The sequence below is a fragment of the Podarcis gaigeae genome, assembly GCF_964106915.1.
Source record: "Podarcis gaigeae genome assembly, chromosome: 11".
Taxonomy (NCBI): domain Eukaryota; kingdom Metazoa; phylum Chordata; class Lepidosauria; order Squamata; family Lacertidae; genus Podarcis; species Podarcis gaigeae.
This window is the reverse complement of record NC_139687.1, coordinates 64,752,579-64,765,072: the sequence shown is the minus strand read 5'-3', so window position 1 is coordinate 64,765,072 and position 12,494 is coordinate 64,752,579. Positions and strand designations below refer to the sequence as shown.

Sequence of the window (12,494 nt, the reverse complement as noted above, 5' to 3'; positions counted from 1 at the left end):
TGCGTTGCAAATCTCGTTCTGCTTGTGCAAACGCCCATTAACAATCCGTTCATTAGTTGCGTGGGGATTCCTTAGAGAGGGAGAAAAGCAAATCTGGAAATGCGGGAGGGGAATCTCAGCTGACCCCCATGTTTTGCTGGGCCCATTTCACAGCAATGTCCAGCGCTATTTTTCTAGAAGAAGAGGCGCCGAAACTCACCTTCCTCATTCTCTTGGAATGGCAAGGGGGCCCGCCTGGGAGGGGCCAGAACTGAGTCCCCACAAGTTCCAGCTGAAACAGCCCGGTGCCCAAGGCATGCCCCGTGCAAAGAGCAGGGCCATCGCCCGCCCCCCTGCCAGGAAGGGGGCAGGGGCAGCGGCACAGAGCCACGTGGGCTCCCTTGGCAGCTGGGTGCTCTTTCTGCCCTTCTCGCGTCCAGCCCAGACATCTCTGGCCACAAGCAATGAACCAGGGTCTGCTGGTCCTCAGGATGACGAGGTACAGGTAGGGGACCCTGAGATGTCTGGGACTCCATCTGTTCCTGACGAAACCCCTATAGCAGCCCCCCTACCACAGGTGACACCCAATCCAGAACCGGCAACACCTGTTGTCAGGAGATCAAGTAGAAGTTGTAGGACCCCACAGTACCTGAGATATTACGTCTGCTGTGCTCACTAGGGGGGGAGGGGTGTGGTGTATTGAGTCAAAGGATTTTATATCTGTATTATTATTGTCTGTATTTGCATTAGGGTAAAGTGACTGCCTTTTGGTTCCAGAGGGTACAGCTACTATTGGTTCATTTAAGCTGCTGTATTTGGATCCTCTGTCTTATTGGTTGCCTCCAAAAGGCAGGACTGTGATTGTCTGATATTCTCCCCTCCTCAAGTCTCAGTCTTGTTTGCTTTAATAAAGAAGTGTTACTAGAGAACTGTCTCCAGCATATGATGTCAAGAGAGCTGAAATCACAAACCCCACGTCACAACACTTTTGCCCCCCTCCCTCGCCTGGCGGGGGCCTTCCTCACCACCCCCTAGCAATGGGCCGGCTTTCCACCCTGCAGAGGCTAAGCAGGCAGGGCCTCATCCTTCCTCTGCTGCCACCCTCCTCCCATCCTTCTTGCTCAAGAGTCCTGCCATTGTGCTGTTTAGGGTATCCGGTTTCATTTACACTGCTCTACAACCTGAGCGCAGGCTGGAGAGGCTCACAGCACCAACCCCCAAACAGTCGAGGCTTTGGATACCCAGCACAGAGCAAGCGGGTCTCTGGGTCTCCTGCTTCCAGCTCAGCTCTCCATCCAACTCTCTGGCCATTGTGCTCCTAAAGGTCAAGGGACCCCTGACCATTAGGTCCAGTCGTGGTCAACTCTGGGGTTGCGGCGCTCTTCTCGCTTTATGGGCCGAGGGAGCCGGCACACAGCTTCCGGGTCATGTGGCCAGCATGACTAAGCCGCTTCTGGCGAACCAGAGCAGCGCATGGAAACGCAGTTTACCTTCCCGCTGGAGCGGTACCTATTTATCTACTTGCACTTTGACGTGCTTTTGAACTGCTAGGTGGGCAGGAGCAGGGACCGAGCAACGGGAGCTCACCCCGTCACAGGGATTTGAACTGCTGACCTTCTGATCGGCAGACCCAAGAGCCTCTTTGGGTTAACCCACAGCGCCAGCCGCATCCGTAGCAGCTAGTGAGAAAGGTGGAGGAAAGGCCCACCCAGTGCTTTTTTTCTGCAGCGCACAGTACTGGCAGCCTCCCCCCCCCGACACTCAGCTGCATGGGGAGCTGTGTCGTGGGGAAAGCCTTGCTGGGACCAGGCCACTGCCCCCCCCCCCCGGACTGGCCAGAGCACACGTCCCACTCCTCCTTGGGGAATGTGAGAATGGGCGGTGTGGCGAGTGATGTTTCCCCCTTGCTATGCAGCGAGTTCTGCTGCTGGCTGAGTGTGCCCTGGACACATCGCTGGCAGCGCTCACAAGGGTTGGGGCAGGGTGGGCGCAGCAGCCGCTGAGGCGCCCAAGTCACCACGCCAGTGGGGCAGGAGCCCCGGGTAATACGAGGACTGGCAGGAGGGAAGCCGTCCGACTTTGAGGAATCTCAGAATGGGAAGGGGCCCCGGGGGTCAGCGAGTGCATCCCCTGCAAGGCCGATGGGGAGGCTGGGGCCAGGGCCAGAACAAGCCCTTCCTGTACCAACTTCAGCTTTTTTCTAGAAAAAAAGGCACTGGGCCCACCCATTGGCCTGGAGGGTGGCACCCCCTGGCTCAGTCTTTGGGGCCCTGCCCTAGCCTCCTGCCAGCTGACCCCTCTCAAAGGCTGCCACGGAAGCCCCAGCTGGTAGCTGGTTCAGAAAAAGCTGCCCATTCTCCTGCGAGGCAGCTACTGTGGGAGCCTCATTGTGCAAAGGAAGTCCTCAGGACACCATTAATCTGTGGAACTCCCAGCCACAGGAGGCCATGCTGGTCACCAACTTGGAAATGGAAAACTGATGGAGTGGAGGGCTATTGAAGGCTGCTAGTCACCATGGCTGTGCTCTGTGGCTGGAGGCGTTGCTGCTTCTGAACCCCAGTTTCTGGAAGCCACAGGAGAGTTGCAGCTGAGCTCAGTCTGCTTGAGGGTTCCATTTGGCATCTGGCTGTGAGAACAGGACGCTTTGGCCAAGCTCTTCTCATGATCCTACAGAACTCCCAGGGCCAGAGGCAGTCTGTCCAGATCCCTAGGTTCCTTGGAGTATTTGGCCCCTGTGAGAACAAGACTATCCTGGTCATACGTGAAGGAATCCCATCCTTACCCCTCTCCTGCCCCAAAGCCCCCTCTGGCCCTGGATTCCCCGCAGAGCCCTCCCCCCACCCCCCAGGGGCCCGGAAGAGACGCCCAGACGCGGCCGGCTAGAGCAGCCTCTCTTTATTGCCTCTCGCTGTGGGGGGTCCCGTCCGCCGGCCACCCTCAGGCCTTCTTGTGGTCCTTCTCCACTATCCTCCGGGGCCCTGAGGGGGGAAGAGGCAGAGCGCGTGAGCCAGAGGGGGCAGGCAGGGCCGGGAAGGCCTGGCCCTGCAGGGCTTGGTAGGCAGAGCTGTCCTCGGAGCGCCCCGTCAGGACGGTATCGCGCAGTTCGGGCATCTCGGCAAAAGGCAGATAGGCTTCTCCTGGGGGAGAGAGAGGCAGGTGTGGGACGGAGCCTGGCAGGGGGGGGGGCAGGAGGAAGGGCCCCAGGAAGCCAGGAGGACTCAACACCCAAAGGCTGGCTCTCCAGGAAGAATCGGGGAGGCTGTGAAACCAGAATATTGAGTGGAAAAACTCCCAGATGGTTGAAGAATCTGAATTTGAACATGAGGGTAACTGCAGGGATGAAAATGAGGATGTTACTTTGTTCAAAGAATTGGGACCCCAAAGGGTCATCCAGCCCAGCCCCCTGCAATGCGAGAATCCCATGGCAAGGCTGGCAGCGGTTTTGTGAAAAGTTAGGGTGACCTCCACAATCTCAGAAGGTAAATTCAGAGCACACAGGTATGGCTTGGGTTATTGGAGTAACATATCCAAGGAAAGAGAGCGGCAGAGTGTGTTATTCTATGCCACGGGTAGGCAAACTAAGGCCTGGGGCCTGCATGTGGCCCAGTCGCATGTCTCATGTGTTTTTACATGAGTAGAATGTGTCCTTTTATTTAAAATGCATCTCTGGGTTATTTGTGGGGCATAAGAATTTGTTCATTTTTTCCCTTCAAAATATAGTCTGGCCCCCGACAAAGTCTGAGGAACAGTGGACCGGCCCCCTGCTGAAAAAGTCTGCTGACCCCTGATCTATGTCTTTGCAACCTCAAGGCCAGGCTACTGCAAGCTTTCTATGTGGGGCTGCCCTCGGTGCTTCACGAGATTCCACTGGAGCCGAGCCCCATGGAATTGGGGTGGGAGGACGGGAAACTGGCTAGCTTCAGTTGTGGGCAGCAGAGGGATAGGCAGTGGGAAATGTGGCCCCCACAGTGCCCCCTCCCTCCTTCCTTGCTCCTCTCCTGCCCGTACCGCACGGCCGGCCCCCCTTGCGCCGCGTCTCCTCCGACTCAAAGAAAGTCTCGTGCTCCTCCCAGCGCCGGTCGCAGGCAGCGCACAAGAAGTTGGAGGTGAAAGCCAGGCAGGAGCAGCCTAGAGGGCGGAAAAAGAGCGGGGCGTCAGTGCTTGGGGGGTGGGGTGCCAGTCTGGGGGGTGGGGGCGTCTCTGCAGCAGGGAGAGGGTCCCACACAGCCCTGAATTCAAGCAAGGCAGGAACCAACCTTGCAGGGTTGTTGTGAAGAAAGTGGGGGAAGAGGCCCACCTGGGCCACCCATTTCCAGGCATGGGAGGATCTGGGGGGCTGTGTAATACAGAGAGGGCTGTCAGGCTGAAATGGGTGAACTGGCCCTCCTCTGGTCCCATCCCCTCCCACATTTCTCCAATGAAAATGGGGGCATCCCTATCCATCACGATAATTTTACTCTTTAAACCCCACGCATCTTACTGGGTTGCCCCAGCCACTCTGGGCACCTTCCAACATATATAAAAACATTAAGCATTTTTAAAATGCCTTCCAGCGGCTCAGGGGTCACATAGCTCCATCCCCTCCAACCTTTCTCCGATCAAAATAGGGACATCCTAAGGAAAAGTGGGACATTCTGGGATCAACTCAGAAACCGGGACGGCTTCTCTAAGTCAGGGACGTCCCTGGAAAAGAGGGACCCTTGGAGGGTCTGGAGTCCTGTTTGGGGTGGGGGCAGGACACCATTCGAGGCCAGGCTGCATGCCCCTCTCAACTCTCCTGGGGCTCATGGGAAGACCCCAAAGAGGCCCCTTGGGAGGGGGTTATTGGAAGAGTTCATAAACTGTGTCCCCCACAGCAGGAACAAGGGCTGTTCAGAGCTCAGGGCAAGAAGGGATTTCTGTAAAACCAGAGGGCTCACCCGCACTAAGCTTTTGCCCCACACTTTCTAGGCACAGGTCTACAATTTATAGTGCTGTGTCTGAGTGCCCTTTTCTTTTTGCCCCAGTCCTTTATTCGTGAAAACTGCTCTTTAAATCTGAATGGGAACAAATGGACATTCAGGTTCTGATTCTCCTGAAATCCTGTTTTTTGCAGGAGCAGCCAAGAGACCCTCAAGGATATGGGCTTCGGCAAAGAGAGAAATGTAGAATTGGAAGGGTCCCCAGGGTCATCTAGTCCAACCCACTGCAGAGGGCAGGCCTTCATGCCTGGCACCCTCTCCCCTTCCTTGCACCCCAGGGACACCCACCTCGGGCACCGCAGCCCCGGGCTCCGTTGGGCGTGTGCTCCTCGTGGGTGTGCTTGCAGCGGCATTTGGCCCGCCAGGCCGCTGGGTCAAAGCCGGTTCTCCTCCGCAGCCAGAATTCGCCCACCTCCTCTGGGCGGGAGGGGATGAACATGAAGGCTTGGCATTTGCACCCTTGCAGGGTGCAGGGCACGGTCGCCCGCCTGTCTGGAGAAAGGAGTGGCAGTGAGCTAGCTGGTCAGGAAGAGCTGGGGGGACAGAAGGAGCCCAAGCAGGGGCTGGGGAAGTCCTTGGGGGGAATTGAAAGAAAGGCAGGAGCTGCTCAGAGATGAGTTGTGGCAAGAGACAGATGCCCCACCCTGTGGAGCTGAACGTGCCCCATATCTCCTGTGCCATCACTTTGCAAGATTTGCCGCAGCAGATCCAGCCCTGGGCGTGCCCTAGGTGTGCCAGCTTTTATCTACACTGTTGATGAAACATGACACAGTTGTGAGTTTGGGGTTGGGGTCAGTCTGCAGGGCATCCCCAGTCCCTTCTCATTCTGGGCATAGGGGTGGGGGGGTGGTCCGCCCTGGGTGTCACCACTGAGGGGGACGACAAAATGCCAGGCGGTACTCACCACGGAGCCTGAAGCACGCCCAAGCCACCACTCTGCACTGCCCAAATGGTCCGCCCACTGCCTCCCCCCTCCCAGCTGTAGGGTGGCTGAGTGGGAGGGGGCAGGCAGATTCCAGAGGGCCTGCAGTGTGCCCCACCCCTATGGGGGGCTCACCCCACCCCAGGCGCCTGAGCGGCTTCCTCCACCGCTGATTCTGGGGATCCAAGAATTGAAAACTCCTGGAGGATTCCATGATTGAACTCGCCATGGAGCGTTTCTTTGTGAGATGATGACTGCATTCGCCACCTGAGTGCCATCATTAGCACTGGGCACATTGACGGAGGGCACATCAAGCAGGAACTGCCATGAGAGCTAAGTGGAACCTCCATGGACAGAAGCAGGAGACCTGCACATCAAGGGCTATGGGCGAACCAATAAGGGGGGGGAGCTGCCACTTCTGCTGCAGGGCTCAGAATTGCCCTTGGTTCTGATGCCCGCAGTTCCCTCTGTCCTCTCTCAGACAGGGCCAACGACGTGACTGCCAGCTCCTTACCTCCCCCCCCCATGACCATGACTTACCTACATAGACCTGGTGCTGCTTCAGCAGATGCCCACAGAAACACTTGGACTCGTCGCCCACGCGGAAACAGTCCCACAGGTACTCTGGGCAGCGCCAGCCGATATAGAGGCCTGTGGGAGAGGCGGCTTTTCAGGCAGACGGGAGGCAGGGGAGCTGAGCCCACCCACTGCCTGGGCCAAACTGGCACAGGTGAGGAGCTTTCCCCCACACTCCTTCCCTGATATCTGGGCCTGGCCACTCCAGACCACCAGGCGCTGCCTCTACCAGGCTGAGCCTAACCCCTGTGGAAAGGACTGTAGTGGCTGAAGGGTAAACTACAGTCGCTCTCTGAATGTGCTTTAAAGGCATATTGTAAGCACAGAAAAGGCCCCATCTCCCCCTGCAACCTTCCTCTAGGGAGCCCAAATGCCTCCTGGGCCTAATCCTGACCCCGTGGGAGAGGGCAAGGGCTGCTGCCGCCTCCGTTTCTGGGCCAGGAGACAGAGGGGCATGCCATGCCAAGCTGTGCCCTTCCTTCTACACTCCAACAGACTTTGGGCGTGGGGGTGCTGCTTGCCTGGGGAAGCTTTGAGGGAAAGGTCAGGGCCAGAGCCCAGCTCATGGGGTCTGCGTCTGCCCCCTGCCCCCTCACTGGATTTGGGGTGGGAGGCTGGGGAAAGCCCCTCCCTGCCCAAGTCCCCGGAGAGCCACAGCGGATCCTGCTGTGCCAGGTGAGCCAACAGACGGGACCAGGATCCAGCCGCTTCCCCTGTTCATAACCCCACTGCTGGGAATGGGGATTACCTCCTCGGCCAGTATGGTTTGGGGGTGGCAGAAACACTGTGGGGGCCCGACATCTCCTCATGGGGGCTGCCCCTGCTGGCACAGCACAGTTGGCATCTATGGTCCTCTCGTGTCTTACCTGGGGAGAGAGAAAAGAGGGTTCTTCAGCCCCCAAATGCTGGGCTTCCAGTACATCCAGTGGCAGAAATGGTCCTGCCAGAAACCCTCGGAAGTGGAGTTTGGGGAGGCTGTCCTAGCTCACCCTCGAGCTGCAAGAGGGACTCGTAGAGTCAGGACAAAGGGGATCTTGTGGGAATCACCAGCAGGTGGGCATTTAGCCTCTGCTCAAGGAACTCCCGTGATGAGAAAGCCCACTGGCTCCACTGGCAAACGGTTGCCTCATTTGCCCTCGCAGGCAGTAAAGAACCAGCCACAGCAGCCCCTTCTGGCTGTGAGATCCTGTCAGGCCTTGGGAAGAGGAGGAGGAGGAGGAGGAGGAGGAGGAGGAAGAAGAAGAAGAAGAAGAAGAAGAAGAAGAAGAAGAAGAAGAAGAAGAAGAAGAAGAAGAAGAAGAAGAAGAAGAAGAAGACTCCTGTCGCCCCCTCTCTTTCTCTTCTCCAGGCTCAGCACACCCAGTTCCTCTGACCTGTCCGCACAGGACTAGCTCTCCATTCCTCTGGAGCCCTCCACCTCTGAAGCTGTTCCAGAACCGCCCAGAGGACTTCAGGTGAGGCCTGACTAGCTCAGAATAAAATGGAACTACCGTAATTCTTCTCCTGATTTGGAGACTACGGTTGTATTAATGCAGCCTGAAATTGCACTTGCAGCTGTGTCCCACTGCTGCCTCATAAAGGGAAAAGGTAAAGGACTCCTGGATGCTTAAGTCCAGTCAAAGGCGACTATGGCGTTGCAGCGCTCATCTCGCTTTTCAGGCCAAGGGAGCCGGCGTTTGTCCACAGACAGCTTTCTGGGTCGTGTGGCCAGCGGGAATAAACTGCTTCTGACACCATGATGGAAGCCAGAGTGCATGGAAATTCTGTCTACCTTCCCGCCACAGCCGTACCTATTTATCTACTTACACTGGTGTGCTTTTGAGCTTCTAGGTTGGCAGAAGCTGATACAGAGCGACAGGAGCTCACCCCGTTGTGGGGATTCGAACCGCCGACCTTCTGATCGGCAAGCCCAAGAGGCTCAGTGGTTTAGACCCCAGTGCCACCCATGTCCCAACCTGCTCCCTCATGTTCAGTTTGCAATTGGCATTGATGCCAAGATGCTTTCCACATGTGCTGCTGCCAAGGCAGGTGGGTCCCCTCCTGCACACGTGCCTTGGGTTTTGTTTGCCTAAAAGCGGAACTTTGCACGTGTGCCTGGGCATACTCACACACACGTTACAGGTTGGAGCATCTGCCTGGCCTGCAGGCTCCGCCCACCTGTCTCGATGGACTTCAGAGCTGCCTCCTTCTCCAGGTGGAAGAGCTCCTTGACGTTCTTGCCAAAGTTCTCCCGGTGCATCGCTTTGGCCACCGATATCAGCTCTGCCTTCTCAGCTGGCACCACAGGCCTCACTGCGTAGTCTGGCAAGAGAGACGGGATCCGGCCCAGCAGGATTAGGAGAGGAAGGCTTCCGATGGACTGATTGCCATTTACTCATAAACATGTAAGCCCAGCCCAGCAAGAGTTGGTGCTTCGTGATCTGCTCAGTTCACTTCAGAAAGGCTGAATAGGAATGATTTAAATCAGTGCTTCCCAAACGTTTTTGGGGCCCCGCTGCTTTGGTTCCACAAACTCACCCCCTGGCCCCCCGCTCTTCAAAAAGCATTATTTGGAACAGCAGTTTGCCTGACTCACTAAGGAAGATGGTAAAGGTAAAGGTAAAGGGACCCCTGGTCCAGTCGTGGCCGCTCTGGGGTCCAGTCGTGGCTCATCTCGCTTTACTGGCCGAGGGAGCCAGCGTCCAGCTTCCGGGTCATGTGGCCAGCAGGACTAAGCCACTTCTGGCGAACCAGAGCAGCGCACGGAAACGCCATTTACCTCCCCACCGGAGTGGTACCTATTCATCTACTTGCACTTGACTTGCTTTCAAACTGCTAGGTTGGCAGGAGCAGGGACCGAGCAACGGGAGCTCACCCCGTCGTGGGGATTTGAACCACCGACCTTCTAATCGGCAAGTCCTAGGCTCTGTGGTTTAACCCACAGCGCCACCCGCGTCCCTTAAAGAAGATAGTAGCACAGTAGAATTCTGGCAGTAAGAGCTGTTCAACAGCGGATCGGTCTCCCTCAGGAGGTGGTGGACTCCCTTTCCTTGGAGGTTTTTAAGCGCTAAGCAGAGACTGGGTGACTACCTGTCATGTATGATCCAGCTGAGATTCCTTCATTGCGGGGGGTTGGACTAGATGCCCTTTGGGGATCCCTTCCAATTCTCCAGTTCTATGATGCTGTGACTCCCTGTCCTGCAGAGCTTCCAGGTGCTACATGTTGCTCCCCCAGAACCCTCACCCCTCCTCCCGGGCACAGCCAACCCAAAGTCCTCCCCAAGAAGCCCCCTGCCCTGTGGGTCAGATCCCGCGCCACCTACTCAGAGCTCCCTTCTTGACCATGGCGCCCTTCTTCTTGGCCTTCTTCTCCAGGCTCCTCTGGGGAAGGATGCTGCTGAGCTCCGCCGTGGTCTCCTCAGTGACCTCCACCTCCTCCAGGGGTTGCAGCTGGTTTTCCTTCTGCCTCCTCCAGGAAACGGGCGATGAGGAAGGTGAGGAGGCCAAGGAAGAAGAGGGCTCAGAGCTCTCCAGAGGCTGGGAAGAAGACCCATCATTGCTGGGGCTCTGCTCCTGCGGGACCAGCGACTCAGAGGTCTCCCACTCCGAAGGCGGGAGCGACGTCTCCTTGCCACCATCTTCCCCTTCCAGGGATGTGGACACGGGCAAGATGGTTTCCTCGTCTTCATCATCTAAGGAAGTGGAAGCAGGCAGGATGATCTCCTCTTCCACCTCCAGGGCGGTGGAGGAGGTCCTCTGACCCCCCTGCTCTTGCTCTTCCTCCGAGGGCCCCATGGGCACGTCTTCAATGGGCTCCTCTTCCATGTTGGCTGTTCTGGGATGCAAACAGGGCCCGTGAGAGCAGTGCAGGGGCTGGGCTGACCGGGATTCCCAGGGTGCAGCCGGGGAAGAGAAGGGAAGGGAAGGGGTGGCGGCATTGTGCGTCACTAGGCAACAGTGCTGGAGACCAAACAGGAAGGAAGGAGCAGCTGGAGACTGGCCAAAAAAGGCAGAGAGAAGAGGTTGCCAGGGCAGAGGCGGACACAGTCTGGATGTGTGAGCCCAGGGAGGGGAGGCCTTGCCTGGAGCCCACCCCTTGGCCACTTATCTGGGCCTCCTTGGCTCTGACTGGAAGCAGCCCTCCTCACTCTCGAATGGCAGCAGGAGGGTCAGTGGTCTTTCCCAGCCTCAGTACGGAAGGCCATTGGAGGTGCTGAGGTCCAACCCTGGGACCTTCTGCCATACACAGCAGGATCAGAACGTAAGAAGAGCCTGCAGGATCAGGCCAGTAGCCCCTGCCAGTCCAGCACCTTGTTCTTTCAGTGGCTGCCCAATGGGAAGCTTGCAAGCAGCGCTCTCCTCCTGAGATTTCCAGGAGAACTGCTGTCTCCAACTGCATGGAGCAGTGGTCTTCAACCAGCGTGCCGTGGCACCCTGAGGTGCCCTGAATGGTGGTCAGGGGTGCCATGGGCAACACTGGCCTCTGGACTCCTTCCCTCCCTCCTCTGATGCCCTCTTGCGTCTCTGCCTCCCCAAGACTTGCACAGCTGTTTATTGCAGCAGCCCTGGCTCTAAGCCCCACAGGCGAATGGTGGCTCTGGGAGGCCCCTCTCTTTGGGGCAGGAGGGCAGCTCAGAGACATGGGGCGGCAGAGGAGAGGAGGCTGAGGGAACACTCCACAAGGGAGGGTGTTTGGAAAAGGGGTGAGGGGCTGCCAGCTCTGCAGGCAAGGGGGGACCTAACTGGGCTCCTGAGCCCCACAGGGGAGCCGCAGGAAAAAATGGAGTTGGTCAAGTGAGCCGTGGACTCAGAAAGGTTGAAAGCCTCTGGAGTAGAGCATTGCCCTCCTGGCTAGTAGCCATTGATACCCCCCCCCCATCCTCTGTGGTTTTGCCAAATCCTCTTTCAAAGACATTCAAGTTCGTGGTCATCACTGCCTCCTCGTGGCGGGAGTTCCATAGTTTAACATAGGATGCGCTCTGCCCCTGAACTCTTCTTATTTCATTTATTTAATCTATTTCTTTTATACCCCACCTTTTCTCCAAGGAGTCAAGGTGGTGGACATGGTTCTCCTCATGTCTTTCTTATCCACAGCAACCCTGCGAGGTAGGACAGGCTGAGACTGAGTGCCTGGCCCAAGGTTACCCAGGGATCTACAAGGCTGAGTGAGGATTTGAATCTTGCTCTCCCAGGTCCTGGTCAAGCACTAACCACTACACCACACTGCCTATTGTGATTATGAATATTATTTACCCACAATTCACCCCAAGGCCCCAAGTCTGAGACGCAATATTAAAACGAGCTAAATTTGTGGAAATGAGCTGGGTCCTAAAAATACACAACAAGTGGCAAAGGGCAGGGTCAGGAGGTGCGTCTTATAATGAAGGTGCCAGACACACCTCTCTGGGGAGGGAGTGCCACAGATTAGGAGCCACCACAGAGAAGGCCACTCTTGGGCCACACCCACCCAGAGCCTCTGAAGGGCCCTCTCTGCCCTACGGAGGGTCTGTAGCGGAGGAAGCCGTCCTCATGGGGACTGAGTCATGCTAAGCCCTGCTAAACAGATACAAGGGCTGTGAAAGGACCATCCCAAAGATGATCCCGTGTCAGGGGGGTGGGCACAGGGTGCGTCAAGACAGGCTGGTCATTCCATAGCGGGGGGAGCTGGGTTGGTGGGGAGCAGAACTGCCGCTTGGTGGCCGGGCTTTGCAGCTCTCCTACCTCGGCTGGGCTTCTCACAGGGCAGGCCAGACCAGGCCAGCTGTAGCCAGGGAACCCTCATCCCATTGGCCGCAGGGTGGGAGGGAGGGAGGGAGCATTGCCATGGCGACAGATGCCTTGTTTATTGCCACAGCAGCCAGCTGGGTTCCAAGGGTGCCTGCGCCAGAGCAAGGGGGGTGCCGGGGGTGCCCCTCTCTCGGTGGGTGCTGATGCTCTGCTGGGTGCAGGACCACCCATGCCACGTGTGGGATCTGGGCTTCCTCACCGTCTCAACCATTGAGGGGTTGCTCATGAACTCCCTGCATCTGAGCATCTGGGCATGAGAGCCCTCAGGTGTCTCAGGTGTCTGCCCAGGA

General features: G+C 57.3%; 1 protein-coding gene across 11 annotated transcripts; it reads right to left on the bottom strand.

Annotated features, from left to right (window-relative positions):
* Positions 1-2,859: 2,859 nt before the first annotated feature.
* On the bottom strand, positions 2,860-12,208 carry FAM221B (family with sequence similarity 221 member B). Of its 11 annotated transcripts, none has more exons than XR_014556276.1 (8): positions 12,139-12,208; positions 9,741-10,252; positions 8,551-8,739; positions 7,187-7,304; positions 6,403-6,513; positions 5,229-5,432; positions 3,988-4,107; positions 2,860-3,116 (listed from the first exon to the last, which is right to left on the bottom strand). XR_014556276.1 is itself a non-coding variant. In XM_083703053.1 (8 exons), exons 2-8 carry the CDS (start codon positions 10,240-10,242, stop codon positions 2,917-2,919), a joined length of 1,440 nt encoding a protein of 479 aa, XP_083559179.1. In that variant the 5' UTR covers positions 10,243-10,252; positions 12,139-12,208; the 3' UTR covers positions 2,860-2,916. The 11 variants fall into 11 exon arrangements, 10 of the variants coding, with proteins under 10 accessions (XP_083559179.1, XP_083559184.1, XP_083559182.1 ...); XM_083703053.1 differs by having other exon boundaries at positions 5,229-5,428; XM_083703058.1 differs by having other exon boundaries at positions 2,860-2,957; positions 5,229-5,428.
* Positions 12,209-12,494: the final 286 nt, after the last annotated feature.